Genomic DNA, 26390 nt, shown 5'->3' on the forward strand with positions numbered 1-26390 from the left:
GACTCCTTACCCTCTCCCTTAAAACCCACATCCTTTCGTCTTTCCCTCTCCTGCCCCTCTTTCCTGATGAGGCAACAGTTTGTTGCGAAAGCTTGAATTTTGTGTGTATGTTTGTGTTCGTTTGTGTGTCTGTCTACCTGCCAGCACTTTCATTTGGTAAGTCACATCATCTTTGTTATATATATATATATATATATATATATATATATATATATATATATATATATATATATATATATATATATATATATATATGGTTATAATAGAGGGAAACATTCCATGTAGGAAAGATATATCTGGGAGCAGGGATGATGTGACTTGCCGGATGGGGGTGCTGGCGGGTCGACGGACGCACGGGCATGCACGCGGAATTCGGGCTTTCGTGGCAGGCTGTTGCCTCGTCGGGGGGGAGGGAGGGAGAGGGAGGGACGAAGGGATGTGGGTTTTGGGGGGGAGGGTGGGGAGTCATTCCAGTCCCGGGAACGGGGGGACTTGCCTTGGGGGGAGGGAGAGACGGGTGTGCGCTCGCGCACACACGCGTATCCATCCACGCATGTGCGGGCGCGGGCAGACATATTTAAAGACATATGTCTGCTTGTGTCTGTATATGTGTGGATGGATATGAGTGTGTGTGCAAGTGTATACCCGTCCTTTTTTCCCCTAAGGTAAGTCTTTCCGCTCCCGGGATTGGAATGACTCCTTACCCTCTCCCTTAAAACCCACATCCTTTCGTCTTTCCCTCTCCTTCCCTCTTTCCTGATGAGGCAACAGTTTGTTGCGAAAGCTTGAATTTTGTGTGTATGTTTGTGTTTGTTTGTGTGTCTATCGTGGTGCCAGCGCTTTCTTTTGGTAAGTCACATCATCTTTGTTTTTAGATATATTTTTCCTTCCCTCTTTCCTGATGAGGCAACAGTTTGTTGTATATATATACATACAATTAGTATCTATATTTTTTTTTGCACCTCACCAACACCACTACCATTATTCATTTCATTCTCTTTCTACTTATGCTAGATTTCTGTTGAGATGATTTCTACACTACCCACAAATCCTCTTTCCTCATCCCATCATTTACTCCCCATCATTTCATATAGAAGGAGAACAGACATTTCAGAAAGCACGAGTTTATCTGTCAGTCATGTTTTTTGGTTGAGTACTAACGTTTTGTAATTTATTGTTTGTGTTATATAGGGTGATTTTTTTCCAATGTGTACAAACTCTAGGGATTGGTCCATGAGAGGATACAGAACAAAAAATATCTAATGGACTTATGTCCGGAAATGCATGGTTTCCATGTTAGAGATCATTTATTCAGTCATAGATTGTTACAGAGACTGCAGCCTAATACTCACTGTACAATGCAGCCACAGTTACTGTATGTGTTGAAAACTATTTCTGTGTGGCTCAATGTATGCGTGTACATGCCATAGCATGTTCTGTCTCTCATGTTCACATAGGCCAGGCTGCATCGGAACAGTGTCAAAGGCAGCATGAATACACTGCTTCAGTGTCTCCACATCTGGAATGGGCTTTGCATACACAATACTTTTGAGATGGCCCCATAACCAGAAATCGCGTGGGCTGAGATCCAGTAAACAAGCAGGCCATGCAAGTGGAAAACACAATTGAGATGTGTCTGGACATTAACAGCAAAGAGGGCTGTTACCCTCGGATTCAACAATGGCACTTCTTCCAGTAGGGGTGGCAAAGTCACCTGCAAGAAACACTGATAGTTTCGGCCTGTCAGGTGGCATGGAAGGAGGACTGGTCCCAAAATATGGTCACCAATTATCCCGACTCTCACATTCGGATGGCACCGATGCCGATGATTCGCTGTTCTGCATACTATCCTACAGATGACTGTTATGGAAGTTGAAGATACGGCTCCATGTAAAATTGGTCTCATCTGTGAATAGGATGGATTACACAAATCCTAGAATCATGGTTACCTAATGAAGAAACCAGTGACAAAACTGCCCTTGAGGTGGAAAGTCTGTCACTAGTAAGCTCTACACATACTGTAAGTGATAATTTTAGTAACAATTCTCATCGAGAATGTGCAACGTGGTCGTCTGGCTTACCCTGTATTGGGGGGCAATTGCTTGGTACTGACATGGCAGTCGCGTTCTACAGTGTTAATCACTTTTTCCTCAGAGTCTGGTATCCAAACATTTGGGGTATGTCCTTCATGATTTTCTGCTTCCTGAAATGACCCTGTCTCAGACAAATGGCGAAACACTGTTGCAAATCTTTAATGCCCATTGCTATTTGCCTTTCTACAAGTAAACACCATATCAGCAAGTTCTCAGTTCGAATATGGAACCATTGTGTACAATGCTGTATCACATCCACTACAAGGTGAGTCAGCAAGAGAAGTGAATCGGGCACAACATTACCAATTACTATGGCAGGAGAGGATGCTAGGTCATGACATATGAGAAACCACCCTCTAGAAGGAAACCATGCATATTGTAATTGTGGCTGCATGGTACAGCACGTATTAGACCGTACTCTCTGTAACAAAGTGTGATTGAATAAATCATGGAATATCAGACCAGCTATGTGGCTGGATTGAAGAGTTTTTAGCAAACAGAACACAGCGTGTTGTTATCAATGGAGAGACGTCTACAGACGTTAAAGTAACCTCTGGCGTGCCACAGGGGAGTGTTATGGGACCACTGCTTTTCACAATATATATAAATGACCTAGTAGATAGTGTCGGAAGTTCCATGCGGCTTTTCGCGGATGATGCTGTAGTATACAGAGAAGTTGCAGCATTAGAAAATTGTAGCGAAATGCAGGAAGATCTGCAGCGGATAGGCACTTGGTGCAGGGAGTGGCAACTGTCCCTTAACATAGACAAATGTAATGCATTGCGAATACATAGAAAGAAGGATCCTTGATTGCATGATTATATGATAGCGGAACAAACACTGGTAGCAGTTACTTCTGTAAAATACCTGGGAGTATGCGTGCGGAACGATTTGAAGTGGAATGATCATATAAAATTAATTGTTGGTAAGGCGGGTACCAGGTTGAGATTCATTGGGAGAGTGCTTAGAAAATGTAGTCCATCAACAAAGGAGATGGCTTACAAAACACTCGTTCAACCTATGCTTGAGTATTGCTCATCAGTGTGGGATCCGTACCAGATCGGGTTGACTGAGGAGATAGAGAAGATCCAAAGAAGAGCGGTGCGTTTCGTCACAGGGTTATTTGGTAACCGTGATAGCATTACGGAGATGTTTAATAAACTCAAGTGGCAGACTGCAAGAGAGGCGCTCTGCATCGCGGTGTAGCTTGCTCGTCAGGTTTCGAGAGGGTGCGTTTCTGGATGAGGTATCGAATATATTGCTTCCCCCTACTTATACCTCCCGAAGAGATCATGAATGTAAAATTAGAGAGATTAGAGCGTGGACGAAGGCTTTCAGACAGTCTTTCTTCCCGCGAACTATACGCGACTGGAACAGGAAAGGGAGGTAATGACAGTGGCACGTAAAGTGCCCTCCGCCACACACTGTTGGGTGGCTTGCGGAGTATAAATGTAGATGTAGATGTAGAAATGGTCTCTAGCATGGAAACAATGCATTTCCAGACATAAGTTCATTAGACCTTTTTTGTTCCATATCCTCTCATCAATTAATCCTTAGAGTTTGTACACGGTGGAAAAAATCACCCTGTAATTCTGTTTCTCACAGTTATATTTGTTACGTGGACAGCCCTTATTGTAGCAATGTGGTATCTCATTTAGTAGTTCCTTTGTCAGACACTACAAAATGTACAAAACACAGTACTCATCAGATGCAGACATGTGTCTATGATTATCATTTTGCTGACAGACTCGTGGCACTGAAAGTAAATTTCTGCAATTAGATTAGTCTCTTATTTCAAACTATATCGTGGATAAGAAGTTGATTTTGCTTTTACAGTATATTGAAAAAGCTGCAAGCCCTTGTGGTTATAAATGAAACTTTAAAACAGCAAGAACAGCAGTTCCGTGAACAGTGTAAATCTGAGCTCACTCGCTTACAACAAATGGTTAGGTAAGCTATTGCACCAGTGCTGCTATTTTCTGCTAAGTAGACAAATGTAATACATTATTTATAGTTACCTGGGCTTTTTTTGTGTATTCTTGGTTCATTCCTAATTTTAGAAATGGAAATGCTGATACAACGTAATGTATAGGACACAGTTTCGGGATCATAATTTAAACATTAATTATTTGTTGTTTGTTACTGTTGTTATTGGTCATGTAGAGAAGATGCTTATTTTAAGAAAGCTGTTGACCTTTTTTTCCTTGTGAAACGAGGTATAAAAGTTACAGGACATAACTGCTGTGACCTGAAAGTATTGCGCAAAAATAATGCACATCAGAGCTAATTAAGCTGCAATGAATATCATTCTTGAAGCAGTGGAAAGTCAAACATAGGGAATTCCAGGTTGGAGTAACAACAATATTATGAAAAGGATGGATTGCTATTCACTGTAAACATTTTTCTTTTCTGAGGAAATTTACATATAACAGTGTTTTCAGTGTGGCTGTCTGCATCTCAACGTGTCATCTTTACAGTGAGTAGCTATCTCTCCTTTTCACAATATTGCAGTGGAAAGTCAGGTAGATTATAAATGAAAAGCACAAAATTATGGACACTGTAAATATTAATTTATTTTGTTAATCAATGGAAGGAACCTGTTTATGTTTTCGAGATAGACATATGTTCTGTAAATGTGATACAAAACAAAATAAATTGCAATTTTAGCTTACCTTCAGCAGTTGCACATATCATATAAACAATTTATGTAAAGTAACAATGGTAAAACCAAAAACTGTTGTTAATGAGTACAACAATAGTGAAACAAACTATTTGGTAATTAAATTAATTCATTTTGGTGTGACATTTTACTCTCACATTTAAAATAGTAAACATTAGAGAAAAATCGTGAAATATAATTTTCTTCATCTGTTCCTTCCTCACGTCAAGAGAAAGAAAGAGGACTACTTAAATTATGTTCAAATCGGATTTATATTTTCTCCTTTCATCAATTAAATTCAGTATTTCTTCTGTTACCCTAGGATTTCTACTAGCCCTCATCTTTTTACCTACTTGATCCTCTGCTGCCTTCACTACTTCATCCGTCAGAGCTACCCATTCTTCTTCTACTGTATTCTTTCCCCCATTCCTGTCAATTGTTCCCTTATGCTCTCTCTGAAACTCTGTACAACCTCTGGTTTAGTCAGTTTATCCAGGTCCCATCTCCTTAAATTCCCACCTTTTTGCAGTTTCTTCGGTTTTAATCTACAGTTCAAAACCAATAGATTGTGGTCAGAGTCCACATCTGCCCCTGGTTATGTCTTACAATTTAGAACTTGGTTCCTAAATCTCTGTCTTACCATTATATAATCTATCTGATACCTTTTAGTATCTCCAGGGCTCTTCCATGTATACAACCTTCTTTCATGATTCTTAAACCAAGTGTTAGCTATGATTAAGTTATGGTCTGTGCAAAATTCTACCAGGCGGCTTCCTCTTTCATTTCTTAGCCCCAATCCATATTTACCTACTATGTTTCCTTCTCTCCCTTTTCCTACTGTCGAATTCCAGTCACCCATGACTATTAAATTTTCATCTCCCTTCACTACCTGAATAATTTCTTTTATCTCATCATACATTTCATCAATTTCTTCGTCATCTGCAGAGCTAGTTGGCATATAAACTTGTACTACTGTAGTAGGTGTGGGCTTCGTGTCTATCTTGGCCACAATAATGAGTTCACTATGCTGTTTGTAGTAGCTTACCCATACACCTATTTTTTTATTCATTATTAAACCTACTTCTGCATTACCCCTATTTGATTTTGTATTTATAACCCTGTATTCACCTGACCAGAAGTCTTGTTCCTCCTGCCATCGAACTTCAATAATGCCCACTATATCTAACTTTAACCTATACATTTCCCTTTTTAAATTTTCTAACCTACCTGCCCGATTAAGGGATCTGACATTCTACGCTCCGATCTGTAGAACGCCAGTTTTCTTTCTCCTGATAACAACGTCCTCTTGAGTAGTCCCTGCCCGGAGATCTGATTTCTCTTTTTAAAATTACAAAAAATAATTACAACAGAGCTCTGAACAAAATGGCAGTATCTTTTAAGGGTACCTGGCCATCAGGTAATATTATCAATGTGACCAGTGCTATCCTTACGTTGTTCAGGTGCCAAAGCCAGCAATGTGCTTGAAATTTCTTAAACGCCCAATTTTTATAGTGTATGCAATGCTACCTTGCTCCTGCAATGTAAAATAAACAGCTGCTAGGGGAGGGGTAACTTCTGTTGCTGATTTGATGCATAGACTAGTACAGAAATATGTTTAATACCATGATTGTTCAGACTTTCTTGATGAAAGTTTATGTATATTGATCCACCCGCTGAAACTAATAGGTCTACTGTGTTGCGTAAAAGGTAATACAGTGGAACTTTGATTTTAAGTTCTCTGATTTTATGTTTTTCGTGATTTTACACCATAAATTTGTAGCCCCTGTGAAAAACCCATAAGATCAGTGCTAAAAATTCCCCCATTTTATGTTTCTTACTAGAAGGGTTTATTCGATTGTACACACCTATTTGACATCTTGCTTGACTTTGTTTCATTTTCTTCTTGTTGACATTTGATGTGACTGAACAAGTTATAAGTGGTGCAAAGGGCAGACGGTTCGCACCATGGGTGGTGGCATAAGAGTTAAGGGAATGTTTTAGGCCTTTACAGAGAATGGAGATGTGAGATAGGAAATGCTTGACGTAATGCGTAATCGGTGTTGCCAAGACAGCTTGCAATGTTTAGCTACACCGCACAGTGATGGGTCGAATACGTTTCACACTACTTTTTGCAGGAAGCGGCTATCGATTTTTTGCTATAGCACCAAGTTGATATTTATGGCTGTCTTAGTGACAGGAGAATCTCGGTTGCAGCAAGAACTATTTAGAGAAATATATATGTGGTTTTACAACATGGGAAATGTTTGTGACAAAGAAGAATGTGAATGTTATTGCTCATCGTTTCACTTGCAGCAACTGAATCTGTCCTCGTAGGTTTCTGCCTAACCACGCACTCTGATATCACCGTACATTAGGAAATAAACAGGCAAGTATATATTTATTTCATCCTCTAACAATACAGAAATGCTTAATAACATCAAATAGTGCATAACATATTGTATTACAATCATAACAAAGTTCAAGAACATGATGATAATGCTAAGTTGAAGAAAAATTTTCGCAAACTACGAGTTGCGAATCTATAACCTTGAACTCAGCTAACCATAATGTTATCCATTTTGCTAGAGCTTATTCTTCTGAATTTTGTTTTGTGCATTAGTTATCATAAAATCTCTTCAAGCCTTACATCATTGATGCTTTATTAATTGACATTTAATGATAAGTGTGATGTATTTGTGATATACTTCCAATGCACTGTTGCTTATAAACAGCATACTACATGCATATGTCACACTCTATGAAGGAAATAAACAATTGAAATTCACACAGTTCACACAGTGGTTGTTCACAAGCGCTCGCAAAAGTTGACAGTTGAAAGCCCACTAGTAATGTCATCACTGTGGAAAGTAGTGTGAAGCTGCACACTGCCATTGGAAACCTGGTTCTGTTGGAAATGTTTCCTAAATCTGTTTTGAACTTTGTTTCTTGTGTCTGTTTTTGTGCACAACGTCAGCAAACATTTCTCAGTGTATTCACATTGTCAGCAACACTATTTGTTGTATTGTTTTTGTACTGCCTGCTGTGTTGTGTCATGTCTAGAGACAAGGAAACTGTAATATGTGCTGCTGCATTATTAGTACTTGAAGGGTCACACAAACAAAATGAAAGACATTGTTGATGTTCATTCTTTTTTTTATTAATTTATTGTGACGTGTGACCTGAAGGCCATAGTATCTCTCAGTGTTTTGTAGTTGTAGAGAATAATGATGCATTTATTAAAGAATTTCATAATTGCTTTTAAAACTATGATATTAGTTTGATGAAGAGTTCATGTAGTAGTTGGTAATGGTCAATAAAATTGGATTAGTTGTCGTATGAAATCAATTTGTTGGTGCTTACAGTCATCGTCTTTGGCGAGTGAAAACATACTATAGAACAACAGGTGGGAAAAACTTGCTACATATGGGAACTGAATATGGAACACAGCTATAGTTTGCATAATTTCACTTGGATATCATCTAACAATTTTGAATTTCTGGCAAACATGATATCACCATTTCTTAAAAAAAAAATTCAGGAAAGCATTTACAACCAGACATGCAGTTAGTCTTAGTTTTTTGTCAACAGGAGATTCATTCCAGAGCCTTCAATATTTATTTCACATTTTGAAATGAACTGTGACATATGACCTTATTTTCTTTTCTACACAGTCTTTGTTAGTATTCTACCAAATGTAGCAGCAGTTTTCTGCAGAGCGTCTTGCTTTATTGCTGTTCTTCTACTGCTTGCTTCATATATTCCACAAGCAGCCATCAGCCTGGTACAACAAAAACAACTCAACAGTCTGCTGCTTTATTCACAGAGTTTCTTTTTTTTTTCGGGAAAAACTTACTATAGCAAGAGAAAACATAAACACCTAACAACTGCATACAACAGATGACACAATGTGACATATAAACATACACTAATGCCATGCAGCAGTGAGGCACCTGAAACATTGCTTCTTTTGATCTGTACTGACACTGATAGGGATACATGTTTTCGTGCTTCAAAAGATGTTTCCAAATGGTGTCCACATCAAGTAGCCAGAAACATGTTCCAAAAACACCTTCCAAGCTTAGTGTGTACACAGCTTGAAGTCTACTCTACCCATTTAAACTGCCATTGGCTACAGAAGCAAAACACACACACACACACACACACACACACACACACACACACACACACACACATTAGATTTTAGATTCCAATGCCTTTCACCATACTTCACAGTTTTCGGTTTAATTCACCATGTTCAACAGTTTTTGCTTTTTCTGGGTTAACACAAAGGAAAGATGTCCCAAAAACATATGTTTTGATGTATAATTTGCAGTCATAGCATGTTGGAAAGTAGCTTGATTACCTTGTACACAGATATCAATTTCAATTTTATGGCGAGTTTTCACTTGCTGTTAAATATCTGCAATTTTTTGCCACTCATTTTTGTATAAACATTGCATTGTACTTTTCATTTCCTTCAATTCTACAGATTTTGTATAATGTATTGGTGAGGATTACAATTTTTAAACATATCTGCCAATTATGTATGTTTTTACTTGTGTTTTGGGGGTTTTAATGTGTTCCTTGATTCTGTATTTCCTCAATTTTGTACCGAGTGAGGTGGCACAGTGGTTAGACACTGGACTCACATTCGGGAGGACGGTTCAATCCCACATCCAGCCATCCTGTTTAGGTTTTCCGTGATTTCCCTAAATCGCTCCAGGCAAATGCCAGGATGGTTCCTTTCAAAGGGCACGGCCGACTTCCTTCCCCGTCCTTCCCTAATCCGATGAGACCAATGACCTCGCTGTCTGGTCTCCTTCCCCAAACAACCCAACCCCAACCCCTCAGTTTTGCCTTTTTTAGGTGTGGATCACACGGAAATGTAAAATAGGGGTTTCACTGTGTTGGACTCTGAAAACCAGGCGTGTTCAATATTGTGTGCGTATGTGGAATGTCAGATTCTGGATAAACTATAAAAACTGTTGAACAAAGATATAAAGAACGCAAGTTTTACACTCAATTCAAGCAGCCTACTGAATCAGCTGTCAACTTAGATTGTTTCTCCTGTAAATATAAAATTAAACATGAAGATACCATCATTGTGGTACAGATGATGAATGTCTGGGTCAGAGCAGTAAAGGAGACAACCAAAATTAGTTGCAGACAATGTAATCAAAGGCAACAGTGGCTTCAGCTTAAGTTAAATGTGGGATCTGGCACTTAGTTTGCTTAAACTGTGTCAGAAAACTTCTGTGCTCGCTCTTTGCTCATAGATAATTCCTATTGCTCTGGACAAATAATATTGTCTTGTAGCCTTCAGCTTACCTATTTTTTTATGTTTTGGCATTGCATTTTTGTTACTTTTCAATTTCTGTTGGCTATTGTATTGTTTAACGGCTGTGGAAAACATTCACTTGGGTGGTGCACAGCATGCACCATTCATAGTTTGGTTGGTGTCAAAATGATGAACAGTTATATCTGTGCTTGACACCTGATGAAGACAACTAGATAAGCTGTTAAAATATTTTGTGTATATAAAATGACAACTCTGCTGCAAACTCAAAAACTTTTGAACCATGTTTAATAACATTTCATATGAATCTCTTTCTTCCCTGATAATAATAAATACATTGCTCAGCTCTCAATCAATTACTGGCAAACTGAAGTAGGCATTTATTATGAGGACCGTCCAATAAGTAATGCAACACATATTTTCCCAGACAGTTACAGTTGGAAAAAATGTGGAATAATTGTGGGACATCAAGGATTATTCCCCCTTCAACCCCTATAGTTTCATGATGATCTGATAGGTGGCAGTGCTATATAACTACAAGACCTGACAATGAAAAAAAGCATGGTGAGTTGTTGAGCAAGGTGTCTGTCCTCATTGCAATAAAGTTGCGCAGAAGTGTCCGATCTCCTGTGTGCCAGCTGCCCACAAACATACAGACACTCTTATGTCAGGTGATGCAAACAAACTTCTTCTCCATGACAACACAGGACCTCATACAAGTCTGCACACCCAAGAGCAGATCACAAAGTGTCATTAGACTGTTCTTTCTCATCCACCCTACAGCTCAGATATCACACCTTCCATCTGTTAAGCCCAATGAAGGATGCACTCTGTGGGAAGCAATACGTGGATAATCGGCAGTTATTGATGCATCAAGATGTTGGCTCTGACATCAACCATTAGAGTGATACCGCATGGTCATACAGATCCTCCAGTAAGGTGGCGTAAGGCCATCACATTGAATGGAGATTATGCTGAAAATATGAATTTGTAGTGTTCAGGAGGTGAAATTTCAGTACTGCCAAAATACATATTTAGAAGTGAAAAAACTGTTTCTGGCATTTGAAGATATTAGTTGCTTCATCAGGGAGAAAAGAGGGGTGGATTGGACAAGGTTAGAAGGGAAGGGCAGTTCCCTTAGAATCCAGGATGAGAGGGACCCAACTGTTTTGAGGACAAGGGCAAACAGAGGTGAAGTTTTTTTCATTTTTAAAAAATTGTGTGTCAGCAGTTCTGCAATTTTGAGTCTCAAGGCTTAAATACTGGCTAATTTGATGTTAGTTATCATTCAGCATGGCCAGGCGACGTGTTATATTTTATTTTATAGAAGCCAAAGTACAACACTTTTTGTTGTCATGTCATTAAAATTAATTTAAAATATAGTACAACTATAAGATAAATAATTTTCATGTGTGTTCGCATTCAGGAAAACCAACTACACCTTTGCTGTTAGGAAGAAGTAGGATTCAAAACTGCTTCAGAGCAGTTTGTAAAAATTCGTTTTGAAAGTGTTCAAAATTTCATTTATGAAAGTTACGCGAGAGAAAAGAAAAAATAATAATTTACTTATTAATGTGTACAATGAGCATGTGGACAGCTCCAGCTTACAACATTTTGTGACCGTAATTATTTTATAAGTGTAATACAAAAATATTTTATTTTGGCTTCTGCAGAAAAAAATGAGAGTCTGTAAACACCTCCATTACCAAAAAGATCAAGAAGCCAGATTCTTCAAACAGAGTTGATGTAAGTAACCGAACATCTCTTGTAAACCAGAGCTATAAGAAATGAGGAGGAAATTTGTGGAAAGCAGTTGTCATTTTTCATGCAAAAGTTTTTTAAGGCAGAACTAGGATTGAAACTGGTGAAGAGATTGTGAGATTCTACAGAACAATTGCTCTAGTTTTACATTTCTACAGAACTTGACAACAATATCATTAAGGTCTAGGTATACAATATCTGTAATTCTCACAAACGGACTGTGAATCGTAAAGATATTACAGTTACTGGATGTAAAGATTCATAAACAGTTTAAAGACAGCTGTGCATTGATTTTGATGCAACAAAGTGATTAGACAGAAAATGCACTTAATATGTGGCCATTTTCTTTTCCTTTTGCTGAAAGCAAGCATTCTGAATCATCAGAAGCTATTTTGAAAAAGGCCTTGGTGATGTTGAAGGCAGTATGAGAAGATAGGTTCCAGTATCCCTTCTAGGAATGGTACATACATTGGACAAAATGCTTAAAATTCAGAGGAGACTGTTCAAAAAAGGAATATACGAATTTGAAACTTGGCCAAACTAATTGATATTCATATTCGTTTGCTTTTTGTTTGTACATGGAAGCAATTTCATATTTCTATTTGTGATCCCACTGGTGTGTGTGTGTGTGTGCGTGCGTGCGTGCGTGCGTGCGTGCACGCGCGCTTACCTTCCTAAACTGAATTATCTGGGCTTGTAGCATCTTGAGTATGAATTTATGTGTCATAATGTACATTTTGATTGTGCGTAGTCACTGTTCTGATTTAAATGTACAAATTCAGCAGCTAAGTTTCTATTGTTTAATCTGTCCTATGACAATTGCGTAACTTATTCACAGTTTCTTATAGTGACTCATTTTATTGTGAATTCATGAAGATTCATCATATTGCTTGCCAAAATTATACAGAATCATCAAGATACTGTAATCTATTGAGCACAGATCTTCATTCAGTAACAGATTTAGTTTAATTCCAGTGGAAAAAGCCAAATATTTATTTTTATCACAAATATAGAAAGTTTGTAATCACAGCACAAATATCCAGAGAATATGTTGATTTGCCTCTATTATCCGTTATGGTATTCATTGGCAGTTAGATTATACAGAAAGTAAAATTAATTGCAGTTCTTAGTCTGTAGACTAGAATATTTTCTTAGTGACAGTTTCAATTTCTTGTTTTTTAAGAGAAGCTCAGGAAAGCACCTCTCCTGATGAGGATAGTGAAAAAGTGGCACAGAAACTTGAAGAGGAACGTGAGCGTGTGCAGAAACTGCGACTTTTATTGGCAAAGAGAAACCGATCCATAGCAGCATTGCAGAGACAGTTGGATGAAGTGCCAGGCCGTGCTGAGTTGGCACAATACCAACGACGTTTCCTGGAACTATATAACCAAGGTCTGCAATCAGATTTCGTTATCTCCTTGCCTATGGTAACATTTAAACTATTCCAATATCTGTAATGCAATTTCAAATACTTTGCAGAAATCATGTTTAAAAATCTGTTATTTCGTATTTTTACTATCACGGTTTCTAGTGTTTGCTTCACATATGTACCCTCACTGTCAACAAACATTTGTACTATTAAATTTATGAGTTAGGGCCCTGCTGTACTGGGACACCACAGCAGGTCTGCTGGCCACTCTGCTGGCAGCGCTCAGGTCTGGCAGCACAAGACACTAGCAGAGGCGCCAGAGGAATGCCTTCAGTCTTCGCTCAGTAGAAGAGCTGCAAGCTTTATGTGCAAGTTTGAAATAGGGAATGTAGAAAAAGTAGTTCTGAGCAAATCCCTTCATTGCTGATCTGATGTTAACAAGTCATTTGATACACCTTATAATGATTTAAGAAACTACAGCACTAAATTTTCCACTATTCTCAGAATGTCATTCTGTTCATTTGATGAGGCAGTGGGGATCTCCCAAGATTGACAAAAAGATCACTGTTTTAAGGAAAGTAATCTCACTAGAGGAAAAGATTTTTGTGACCTGTGTACTCGGTAGCTAATTGTTTGTTGTCTGCAGTGATAGTCGCAGTGTTAGTTGCAACTATAAAATATACACAGAAGAGCTTTTCAATTTTTATTTGAAAAGTATGTTATTGTAAACTGAAAGTAAATTTACAAATGTTTTAGACAAGATGTTAGGAACTTGTCTTCTTTGTTTAAATATCTTTTTTCTTAAAATAATTCTTGCATGTCTGTATTTGGTCTGTTAGCATAACTTGCTTCTGCAGATGTAGCTATGCTATTTCAGTCTGGGAGTAGGTTCTGAGGAAAACTCGCATAGCCCGGATAGTAAACATTTTTTGTCTGTGGTGTAAACCTCTTGTGGTTATAGTGCAGCATCAGGAATAGGCTGTGAGGAAAAGGAGGATTGATAATTTCCATTATCTCCATCCATACAGAGTACAGAAAGTGCAATATTGTAAGTTGTTTGAACCTTATTGTAATGTGGAGAGGCTTATTCTTCGAATTGAACTTCATTTATGACCCTCGTAGTTCCAACACTTTGTTTTCCAGTTCAAATTTTGAGAAGTTCTGACATTGGGTGTCTCAAGTTGCTGATCTCATCTGAATCTCACAGATAAAAGATTTGGTGTCAAAACTATCCACAGCGCTCACATGAGCAGTTAAAACTTGGTACGTGTGAGTGGCAGGCAGCGCTTGGCAGCTCTGCTGGTGACCTGGTGTAGGAGCGGCCATGGGTCACCATATACTTCACTGGCAGCACCGCCAGTCTGGCATACCTGCCGGCAGAACCTCGCAGCAGCTGCCCTGCCAGCAGAGCTGCAAGTTCAGGTAAATCCCAAGTGCGGGAGGCCCCCTTACGTCCCTTGCTTCTGTCTGGCATCTCTGCCAGAAGACCTGCCATGGCATCCCAGTGCAGTGGCGCCCTTAATCTTGCCTCAGTTGTACTTAAATAAACAAGAAAAAAACATATTCACATGTACACAAATTGTTCTTCTTAAATCACAAAGCACTTTCAGTAATGAGTATAACTACATCTGCTGAATACATGTAACAGTTGGCTTTCATCAATTTGGTGTACTGTTACTTGTACTTGGAAAAGCTGTTGTCGATTTGTTCTTTTGCCAAACTTGTCTGATGCTCCCTCGATTGTAAGTGTGTAAGTGCCATGGGAATCTGATAGTATGCTAATTGTCACATTTTCTTTCAGAAGAGGCATCTGATTTTAGTAGGGTTGTGTGTGTATACACTCATGGGATGCTTCTCAAAATTACATTTTCAATCATAATTTTCATTTACCTTTCACAAACGTTCAATATGCCCTCATGTAGATGCACAGCAAACATCCAGATGATATTCCGACTCATCCCATACATTTGGGAGTATGTCTGATAAAGTATTGCAGTTACTGCTGTTGCTATGCAGTGTTACAGTTCATCTAGAAACAGAAAGGAGGCATGTAGGAGTGCTTCGCAAACCTCCACAGAAACAACACATACAGTGAGATCAGGTGACCTTGGAGACCAATGGTGCAGTGTGACATGTGTATGCTCCTTATGAGCAACCCATCATTGTGGCAGTTCATTGTTAAGAAATGCTCTTACCTGCTGACGTAACATGCTGTTGCAAACTCTATGCCGACAGATTCTAGATGTACTCTTGTCCGTTTTAAGCTACGCTACAGTTCAATTTATTTATGAAAAATGTTACGTCAGCTCTCCGATCGCTTGACCTTTGACCCCGCCGATAAGGCGGTCACGCCATCGTGGCAGCGCGCCAGCCGCCCGCAGACTCGGCGCTCTAACCGGACGCGGGCACCTAGTATTACTAGTGCCCGCGTCCGGGATAACGCGCGGCTGGCACTGTGAAATATTCTAAGTCCCTATCAAGGCCACGCGCTCTGCCGCGTGGAAGCGAGCGATCGCCGCGTAGCTGCTCATTCGCGCTGCTGCTGTCGCACAGGCAACTGCATTGAACGCTGCCACGATGGGTTACCGACGACAACGGCGACGTGCAAGACAGACAATATACAAAACCATAGACGACGTGGAAATGACAACATCTGCTGCTGACAAGAAGAAGAATACAATTAAATCTGTCGCTGCACACGCCCTTCTAGATGGACCAGCTGTATTCTGTGGTTGCAGACTCAATTTCAGCATTGACATTAACGATACAACGATACATTTAAACTTTGAGGATAAGTATAAAAACTGTTCATTTGTCAATGAACTTGCAGTCCTATATATGAAGGTAGTATCTGTTCCCGAAAGAACAGATACTACCTTCATATATAGGACTGCAAGTTCATTGACAAATGAACAGTTTTTATACTTATCCTCAAAGTTTAAATGTAATTTGTTTTTTTATGTGCATACTTTTATGTAATTGGCATGAATCACACTGTAGGCAATATTGTAACCAGCCACAAGTTTTTTTTTTTAAATTATTTTATTGTGCGATACTAGTTTTGAGCTTGGCCCATCGTCACACAGTAGCATTTACTTCTTTGCAAGTTTTACATTTGAAGGCAACACTAACATCCGAAGATTGGCTCATGCCCTAAACTAGTTTGTTGTTGTTGTTGTTGTCTTCAGTCCTGAGACTAGTTTGATGCAGCTCTCCATGCTACTCGATCCTGTGCAAGCTTCTTCATCTCCCAGTACTTACTGCAACCTACATCCTTCTGAATCTGCTTAGTGTATTCATCTCTTTGTCTCTCTCTACGATTTTAACCCTCCACGCTGCCCTCCAATGCTAAATTTGTGATCCCTTGATGCCTCAGAACATGTCCTACCAACCGATCCCTTCTTCTTGTCAAGTTGTGCCACAAACTCCTCTTCTCCCCAATTCTGTTCAATACCTCCTCATTAGTTATGTGATCTACCCATCTAATCTTTAGCATTCTTCTGTAGCACCACATTTCGAAAGCTTCTATTCTCTTCTTGTCCCAACTATTTATCGTCCATGTTTGAATTCCATACATGGCTACACTCCATACAAATACTTTCAGAAACTACTTCCTGACACTTAAATCTATACTCGATGTTAACAAACTTCTGTTCTTCAGAAATGCTTTCCTTGCCATTGCCAGTCTACATTTTATATTCTCTCTACTTCGACCGTCATCAGTTATTTTGCTTCCCAAATAGCAAAAATCCTTTACTACTTTAAGTGTCTCATTTCGTAATCTAATTCCCTCAGCATCACCCGACTTAATTCGACCACATTCCATTATCCTCGTTTTGCTTTTGTTGATGTTCGTCTTATACACTCCTTTCAAGACACTGTCCATTCCGTTCAACAACTCTTCCAAGTCCTTTGCTGTCTCTGACAGAATTACAATGTCATCGGCGAACCTCGATGTTTTTATTTCTTCTCCATGGACTTTAATACCTACTCCAAATTTTTGTTTTGTTTCCTTTACTGCTTGCTCAATATACAGATTGAATAACATAGGGGATAGGCTACAACCCTGTCTCACTCCCTTCCCAACCGCTGCTTCCCTTTCATACCCCTCGACTCTTATAACTGCCATTTGGTTTCTGTACAAATTGTAAATAGCCTTTCGCTCCCTGTATTTTACGCCTGCCACCTTTAGAATTTGAAAGAGAGTATTCCAGTCAACATTGTCAAAAGCTTTCTCTAAGTCTACAAATGCTAGAAATGTAGGTTTGCCTTTCCTTAATCTTTCTTCTAAGATAAGTCGTAGGGTCAGTATTGCCTCATGTGTTCCAACATTTCTACGGAATCCAAACTGATCTTCCCCGAGGTCGGCTTCTATCAGTTTTTCCATTCGTCTGTAAAGAATTTGCGTTAGTATTTTGCAGCTGTGACTTATTAAACTGATAGTTCGGCAATTTTCACATCTGTCAACAACTGCTTTCTTTGGGATTGGAATTATTATATTCTTCTTGAAGTCTGAATGTATTTCTCCTGTCTCATACATCTTGATCACCAGATGGTAGAGTTTTGTCAGGACTGGCTCTCCCAAGGCCGTCAGTAGTTCTAATTGAATGTTGTCTACTCCCGAGGCCTTGTTTCAACTCAGGTCTTTCAGTGCTCTGTCAAACTCTTCATGTAGTATCCTATCTCTCATTTCATCTTCATGTACATCCTCTTCAATTTCCATAATATTATCCTCAAGTACATCACCCTTGTATATACCCTCTATATACTCCTTCAGCCTTTCTGCTTTCCCTTCTTTGCTTAGAACTGGGTTTCCATCTGAGCTCTTGATATTCATACAAGTCGTTCTCTTTTCTTCAAAGGTCTCTTTAACTTTCTTGTAGGCAGTATCTATCTTACCCCTAGTGAGATAAGCCTCTACATCCTGACATTTGTCCTCCAGCCATCCCTGCTTAACCATGTTGCACTTCCTGTTGATATCATTTTTGAGACGTTTGTATTCCTTTTTGCCTGCTCCATTTACTGCGTTTTTATATTTTCTCCTTTCATCAATTAAATTCAGTATCTTTTCTGTTACCCTAGGATTTCTACTAGCCCTCATCTTTTTACCTACTTGATCCTCTGCTGCCTTCACTACTTCATCCCTCAAGCTACCCATTCTTCTTCTTCTGTATTCTTTCCCCTATTCCTGTCAATTGTTCCCTTATGCTCTCCCTGAAACACTGTACAACCTCTGGTTTAGTCAGTTTATCCAGGTCCCATCTCCTTAAATTCCCACCTTTTTGCAGTTTTAATCTACAGTTCATAACCAATAGATTGTGGTCAGAGTCCACATCTGCCCCTGGAAATGCCTTACAATTTAAAACTTGGTTCCTAAATCTCTGTCTTAAACTAGTAACAGTACAGTAAAATCATTTCAGAAAAACTTGTGGCTGGTTGAAGTATTTCCTACATCGTAATTTACAATAACAGCTGCAGTGTTCTCTGAACGAAAGGAAAAAATAGTGTAATTAACATTTACCTACAACCAAAAATTGTTCATAACCTGAAAGTAGGTTTCTAATTTCTTTGTTAAATCACAAGTTGCACATTAAGTCAAATTAATGTGGAATGGTAACAACAATAGTATCTTTTGATTAGTGAATGCTGTGCATGCTTGTGCCACATAAACAAGACTTCAGTCTCCATTGAGCACCTTTACACCTTCCATTATATATATTCCACCAAGAACTTTCCATTGTCACACAAAACAAAAACTGAGTTGTTTGTGCAGGTGGTTTAATTGAGACATTTTCTATGTATTAGGTTGAAGAGAAAAATTTAAGGTAAATTTTGAGTCATTTTATGTGGTGACTTATATTCAAATGCAATGTTTACTTCCAACATTAACTTCACTTGTCGTATTTTTTGTGTAGTGGATGCCTGGTTCACATAAGTTTTCTATGACCACATGCTTCATTTATTATATTGATTACTTTGATGAGAGTTCAGGTGACATTATAATGCATATGAGATTGTGAAGGTGTTAGCATTTTTGGTATATGTGCAAGCAGTGTTTTTCTGTGCTTTATCATGAAGTATTTGATCTGTAATACACTGCAGAAAATGGAAATACTTCCTTACAAGACCTGAAATGTTTTGCTGTGTAATTTTAATTTCTCCATTACAAAATGTGTTATTTAAGTGCCATTTGTTTATTATATGTTCCAGTTGCAGCAAAACATAAAGAGACAAAGCAGTTCTACACTCTCTACAACACGTTTGATGACACTAAACTATATACAAGCAAGGAACTAACACTGCTAAATTCAATACTTGACAATTACACAGAGTAAGTAACAGATTGTACACACAAAAGTAAATATCTAAAGCTTATTACAGACTTTGCTAATTTATCTGTAAGGAAAAATAACTTGTTCCTTGTGTATTTCTTTGGATTTTAAAATATGTTGCAATCAACATTATAGCAAAGGCATAAGACACAAAGTGTATTGATTGAACAAACTTATTTGTAGGGCCATGTCATCCCCTGCTGGTAAAGAACAGTTCATGAAGCAATTTGATGCTATTGTTGAAGGAATTAAGCAGAATAAAGCAAAGGTGGGTCACATGATTCTGTTATTAAATTGTCATTTTTATCAGATGACATAAGTTAAAATATGATAGATGACTAGCTTAAGAAAATGGGCTTCTTTTAGACATGGAATCAGTTGTGTGCAACTACTTGGAATCTGGCTAATTTCTTATTTTTCATGAAACTGTTTCCATAAAATTATTTTAGATCACAGCATTGTGTACCTTTTACTGTGTGTAATGTAACTGTTACAGAATTTCCTCATGCACTGTGTGTATATCATCAAGTGGTTGTAGAACATTAAATGTTCACTACTGAATGATTAATATTTATCCACAGGGTCCACATCCCAGTTTTAGTTTCTTCTGAACATGTAGGATTGTCCTTTATTAACAATATATCGTATACCTCCGCATCCAAGACAGCTCCAAATGCGAGATAACTCCCCACTGTTCAACAAGGGATTATAGAAAAACATCTATAAACATATTAGGTTTATTTTGAAAACTTATAAATGGTTACCTTATTGCAGATAACTGGAGGAGACAGTAAAAGTACCGGTACAGAGGCAATAGTCAGATACAGATGCCACTTCTCCTCTTCACTGGAATGGTCAACAGAATCTGCAGTGTCACTGCCATTGTCATGGTTATTGTGCATCCCATAGTAGATTGTCTTCACTCCCATCTAATTCGTTTGTTACACAGCACTTTTTAAAGCCATCCACAATGATGCACTGGATATGTATGTCCAAGCAGTGTGAATCCTCTCTACAATTCAATTGCTATCCAGCTTTGTCTGGTGGTCTTTAAATAAATGGCTTATTCACCACCACATGACACACTTGTAGTTGCAAAGTCCTTTCTCCTGGAATGAAAAAACGATCTGTATTTAAGACCACGATTCTTGCCTTCACTGCTGGTGTCAGATGACCCTTGAAAACATCATGATTAGCATTCCATGATTCTTTAAAAGAGCACCTGGCCTCTTACTCCAGGCTGTGGAGAACCAATCTATAACTCATTTGGCACCCATCCCTTCCTGTTGCAACAGAGTTGGCAGCTTTTCCTTCAGCATAGTTTTACAATTGAGGATGATGTAGGGTTGCATCTTTGTTCCATCAGCAACCACAAAGAACATCACAGTGATTCGCAATTTCTCATTGCCAATAGTGCAAAGCAATACACTTTGGCACCTTTCTCTTCAATTGTTGTACAGTTCAAGTAAACAGGAGTCTCGTCAGTATTTCCAATTTGCCCTAAGAGAGAAGCACATTCCTGTCTCAGTCTTATAATGTGTCGCTGATACCAGCTTCTCTGCATACGATTCTGGAAGACGCTGAGTAAGGGATGTTTGACATTGCAGCACAAGTCCATTGCGTCACGCCATCCTTGTACACCTCCCAGAGCTGGCTTTAAATTGGACACTGTGTTGCTGTGACAGTTCATGTACTTTTATTTTGTTTGATATCATAGGAAACTGCCATTCCTTCTTTATGTTTCTTGCGCATAAATGCCACCATTTCCATTGCAACATTTTTGAAAAATCCACTCTGTGGGTGACTTAAAGCTTTTCTAATTGACTTCACATTTTTCAGGCATTCTTTGTCCTTTCACCACCAGACATTGACTCCTGTGACTCCATACTTCAGCGAAGTTGCACAATTATTTGCTGCTTCTGCATGCCAAATAAACATGATTTTGAAATTTGTGTCGTAGTATGTCTGCATCCTGTTCAAAAATTTGATGTTGAACCACACTGTTCCACGTCACACAATTTAGAAGTGGGATCTCCAAAGTCAAACAACAACTGATAAAAAAATTGCCACAAAGAACAGTTCCTGCTATCATACAACAATGCTTAAAGTGCTTGCTTACGTTGAGGGTTAAAGTGGTAGGCATGACAGAGAGTAGAGTTACAGATTACTGGAACCTCGAGGTTATGTTCAGTAAGGAAATGAAAGTCTCCACATTGTATTCTGCAAATACAAGACGACCCCCTACTGGGCGCGTGAAATTTTGAGAAAAACCCGTGTCTTGGTTTTGAAGAGATGCAGTATTTAGTTTCCAAAAGCTGGATTAGGACTGCAACTGTAATAATCCAGAAGATGAATCACATACGACAGAACATTGAAATTTAGACAAAGTAGGATTTAAATTTGTAACAAGTATTTGTTATATAAATTACCTTCTCCTGTTATAACAGGTGTAACATGAGATGCTTTTTTTTCAACAAAGTCATGTCTAAACTCTCTCTCTTTTCATTGCCCAAGTGCATTTTCCATTTATAATTACCTTAATGTAGACAACACATTTCATTGTAACTTTCCTCCTCTGTAGCCTTAAATTGTCAATGGTAATGATATCAATTTTTGATTAAAGAAGCTTCAAAAGATTCTGCTGTACTGACTGCTGACAATATAACATGTTCAGTTCTAAATTGATGAACAATCTGGGCCTCTATATAAACATGTTCGTGAGTTATAGTAGTCACAAAATCAACCAAAGCTGCCTGCCACAAAGAAAAATGCTATAAAATTTATGAGATTGCTCAGTTTTATAAGAAAGCAATGCAGACTCATTCTTTTCTCACAACTTGCCTTCAAATCTTCTGGAAGTATGGGCTTCCAGTTAATGCATCTTTCCAAAGCACTTAGTTTAGGTTCCATGAATTGCCTCTATGGAAGTGTTTACAGGAAGATTACATAGGCTTTGAGGTGCAAAATATGATTCACTTTTAAGCGTAAGTGGGAAACAAAATAATTCAATCTGGAACTACTCAAGAAATGTCTGTACTGTGAAGGTTCTGTGAACAAGTATGTTGTACTAAGTAAGGCATTCTTCAACAGATTAACTGATGTGTTGTCTGAGGCTTTCCCAGTGGACTAGTTTTAGAAATAGTTCTCAGGTGAGATATTGGATGTCATTGTGAAATTCCTGCAATATTTCACCAGTGCAACTGACAGACATCTTTGGATGTGACAATTGTGCTGTGACTGAGGCCTATAAGTTATGCCAGTCTAAGTAGAAAATGCATAGGCATGAAGGCACCAAATTTGGTGGTCAATAATGACGATTTCCTGATGAGTAGCAGGAAAGACAGCTACATCACCTGTCAGATGATGACCCAAGAGCTTCAGCAAATGCACAAAGGCTGTCAATTGTACTGTGCTCTTCTGTCAGCTGTCCCAGTGCTTCCTGGCAGGAGCTCCATGCCAATATTTGTGTTCATGCATGCTGGCATGTGGCCATTGTCATCCAAACATGTATGTTAGCACTGAAGCATTTTCCCTTGTGTGACCAGTAGCTCTCTTTTGTCACTTTGACCCACGTCCTCAAAACCTCTTCACTCCTGCAATTAGTTCTGTAAACCAACGTCGACGTACAGAATGAAATTCTAAGATTCTCTGCTGTGGGCAATATTCCACACGTCTCTTCCCTGTTGAGGTTTCAAAATCCTTTACCATCTTTACCTGGCAGCTGTAAAAATCACCACAATTCCCTTGTCTATAGATTTCATCATCTGGGCTGAAACAGATAAATTCTCGTCTTCCTAAATGCCTCGTTTCCATTTTGTGCACATAGGGAGTACAGTACTTGTAAGCAAAATGCTTCTTAATTCTTTACCTCTTTCAGAACGTGTTAACACGTTGTCTGTTTGTTTGCGTAATGAATGTAGGTCATTTGAAAGCAACTGAAATGCCCAGGTTCTGGTCAGCTGTCAGCTCCCCAAGTAAAACTGTGTCCAAGAACTGCTCCCTATTTCTTACCCCACTGACTCGGCTACTGAACACAGCACAGCAAAACTGCAAGCATATATGGGCAAGTCTGATGATGTAAAAATAGACTGTGTCTTGCAGTCACACACAATCATTGTGCGTATCTGGCCTAGGAAGAAAGAAGTTACAATAGCTCTCAAACACTAGATACATTTCAGCGTGCACATAAAATTATTTGTGTCATGTAAAGTAAGATGATGTAATTAGGTATGTTGATCAGACTATTCACAAATTTAAGTAGCAACTGCAGATTTTTTTCTAGTTATCCTGAACTGTATTTTAAGCTGCCATTAAAATAGTGCCTATTGTTTCAAAGTCTACAACTGGATTCCAAATTGGTATTAACTTTAGACAAGTCATTGTTTCTCGTATGAACATATGTCACTCTCTCATCTAAAATAAAAGTGTCCCACATAATTGCCTTTTGTGACATGTAACAATGTTAAGACAAGAGAAATGGAAATGGTGTTTGTTCAGAATTTGCTTCGCAGGTCGAGCGACGGCGTGCAGAAGAACGGCAGCGAAGGGATCGACTCAGCCAGACACTACTAGGGCTTGTAGATCAGCAAAGACGTTATGTAGCAGCAGTGCGGCAACTTACCATAGAGTGCCGGCGCAATGAGGTCCTGCTAGCACAACTTCGTGGTGTCTGAATGACACGCATGCAAGGGGGGGGGGGGGGGGGGGCTCACCCATTTTATTTCTTAAACACAGGAAAAAAGGTTGGTAGGCAATTGTAGGCAAAAGCAAATTTAAAAAAAATAATGCATTAGATAAAAACCTAGGCACTAAAAGTTTAAACATTTTGAACCATGCAATTAGTACCTGAATAATAGAAGGCAAGTTTCAATTGTGAATACCATTGTAATTCTGGGAACATTATCACTGGGCATGCACTCAGTGAAGTTATTTTATTTATGTGATATAATTCTCTCCATTGACCCATATTAGTTTGTTTTTTGTGAACCTGAAATATTTCCTTGTTACTGTGCAGCATGAAAACTGTAAACACATACATGTTTTTAAAGGTCATTTATAAATGTTCAGTTAATTCTCAGAAGCAGTTTGTTCCAAAAAATGTTGCTAAAATGCCTCAAATAAAAGTATGTTTACCAATTACCCTTATGAGTTTATTGCTCAAGCAATTTTTTTTTATGCTACTTATATGGACATAAGGCAGCATATGAATATATTAATGATAGTTGTGTACAAGTGGTCCTTAAAATATAAGCAGTCCTATAATAGTGAGATAAAGATTACCAACATTTTATGTATTTAGAAGTTGGGAAAGTTTGTCATTACGGCTGTTTTTCTTCCACAAGCACATGAAATATTTTGTGATGTTGATGAATTTTGGTAAAATTGTGAGTTTCACTCCTAGGGACAGTGTTATCTGGTACAAGGTGGAATGAAAGGGATATCAATAAGGAAGACACTGTGAATTTACAAGCCTGGATGGACCCTGGCTTGGATCACTGACATTGTTGCGGTGTCAGAATGAAATTTTCTGAGTGTGGCTGGTACAGGACACCGAGAACAAGACAGACACACACTAGCATGCATTCAGTAGGTAATGATGTGGAATATCGAGAAAGGATGATAACGATGCCTGCAAAGGGCAAGTGACCAAATATTGCATAGAAAAATGCTGAACTTAATTCTGATGTACTTTTACAATAAATGATAATACTAAATTGTGAATCTCAATCCCAAGTCCTATGTAGCACTTTTCCAACAATAAGCAAACTGTAGTTTCTAATTGTTAAGATTTCTATACGCAACGATTACAAAAAACACTTTAAATTATCCTACTGGTAAATCAAAACTGCTAAAATCATAAACAATACATCTAACAGTAGCTGAAACGTAGAGTGAACATATACTGACAGATTTACGAAATTAAGCTGGACTAAAAGTTCTCCACATTTACACATAGTACAAAGTCAGCATGTAATGTCCAATACCCTTCTCCTAAATGTATTAATAGGCTTTGATTTCATACACAGCTATTACGTACATAAAATATTTACTCATATATCTCATTTTTCACAGCTGTGCATGACAGCACCATGTCACATGTCCACTAATATTTATTGTAGTACATATGTGATAATGTTTTGTAAGGTCAGAAAGTGACCAGTGTGATGAGACACACATTCCAATATGTACAGTAGTAACAAAAACAGTGTAAATGATGATAGCCCTCCTGGCATAAATTTGTAAGAAGTTGTGAACATAAATAATTTAGTATGGAAATTTGGCAGCACCGTTGGTGGACAGTGTGCGTCAGATGAGCATCAGGAGCTTTGCTAACCAAAACAAATAGCTTAAAATTGAATGGGTGATGGTTACTTTCAAGTGCTGTAAATTTTTTGAACTGATGAGACTTAAGCTTTGCACGAGTGAAGGACTTAAAGGCATAAGTGGGAAATGGGACTTGGTTATTGGTTCTGCTTTCACAGTAGCTTATTTAATTGGGAATCTGCCAAAGTTTATTAGTTAATAACACAATCTTAGCTACAATGTTATTTCTTTAACTTAAATGAGAAAATCCACACAATTTTCATTACCTGAAGTAAGGGCATCACATCTTGCTTGTTTCAAACTGAATATATAGAACTCTAGCTTACTTTTGCCACTCTATTGGCTTTATTTATTTACTTGTTTCTGTCAATTTGCCATTCTGTTTAACATAGCTTTGCACAGTAGTGAAATAAGGACAATAAGCTGTTCAGGCAAGAAGGGACAAAAATGTGTTGCAGAAAATTGCTGAAGATTGGATGGATAGATCCAGTAACTGGGAAAATGAAATTTATGGCACAACTTGAATAAAATAAGGGATTTGTTGATAGCACACACA

The 26390-nt window shown here is 38.4% G+C and overlaps 1 protein-coding gene across 2 annotated transcripts in view; it reads left to right on the top strand.

Moving 5' to 3' along the window:
* Nucleotides 1-24649, top strand: part of LOC126259737 (coiled-coil domain-containing protein 93) — an 85034-nt gene extending 60385 nt beyond the window's left edge. For both annotated transcript variants that reach the window (XM_049956724.1, XM_049956723.1), the window contains 5 exons: nucleotides 3930-4043; nucleotides 12993-13201; nucleotides 19389-19509; nucleotides 19694-19778; nucleotides 24022-24649. In XM_049956724.1, coding sequence (XP_049812681.1) covers nucleotides 3930-4043; nucleotides 12993-13201; nucleotides 19389-19509; nucleotides 19694-19778; nucleotides 24022-24183 — 691 coding nt within the window. In that variant the 3' untranslated portion in view covers nucleotides 24184-24649. The remainder of the gene's footprint in view (nucleotides 1-3929; nucleotides 4044-12992; nucleotides 13202-19388; nucleotides 19510-19693; nucleotides 19779-24021) is intronic.
* The last annotated feature ends 1741 nt before the right edge of the window (nucleotides 24650-26390 follow it).

Source organism: Schistocerca nitens, chromosome 5 (assembly GCF_023898315.1).
Source record: "Schistocerca nitens isolate TAMUIC-IGC-003100 chromosome 5, iqSchNite1.1, whole genome shotgun sequence".
In the NCBI taxonomy this organism is placed as follows: domain Eukaryota; kingdom Metazoa; phylum Arthropoda; class Insecta; order Orthoptera; family Acrididae; genus Schistocerca; species Schistocerca nitens.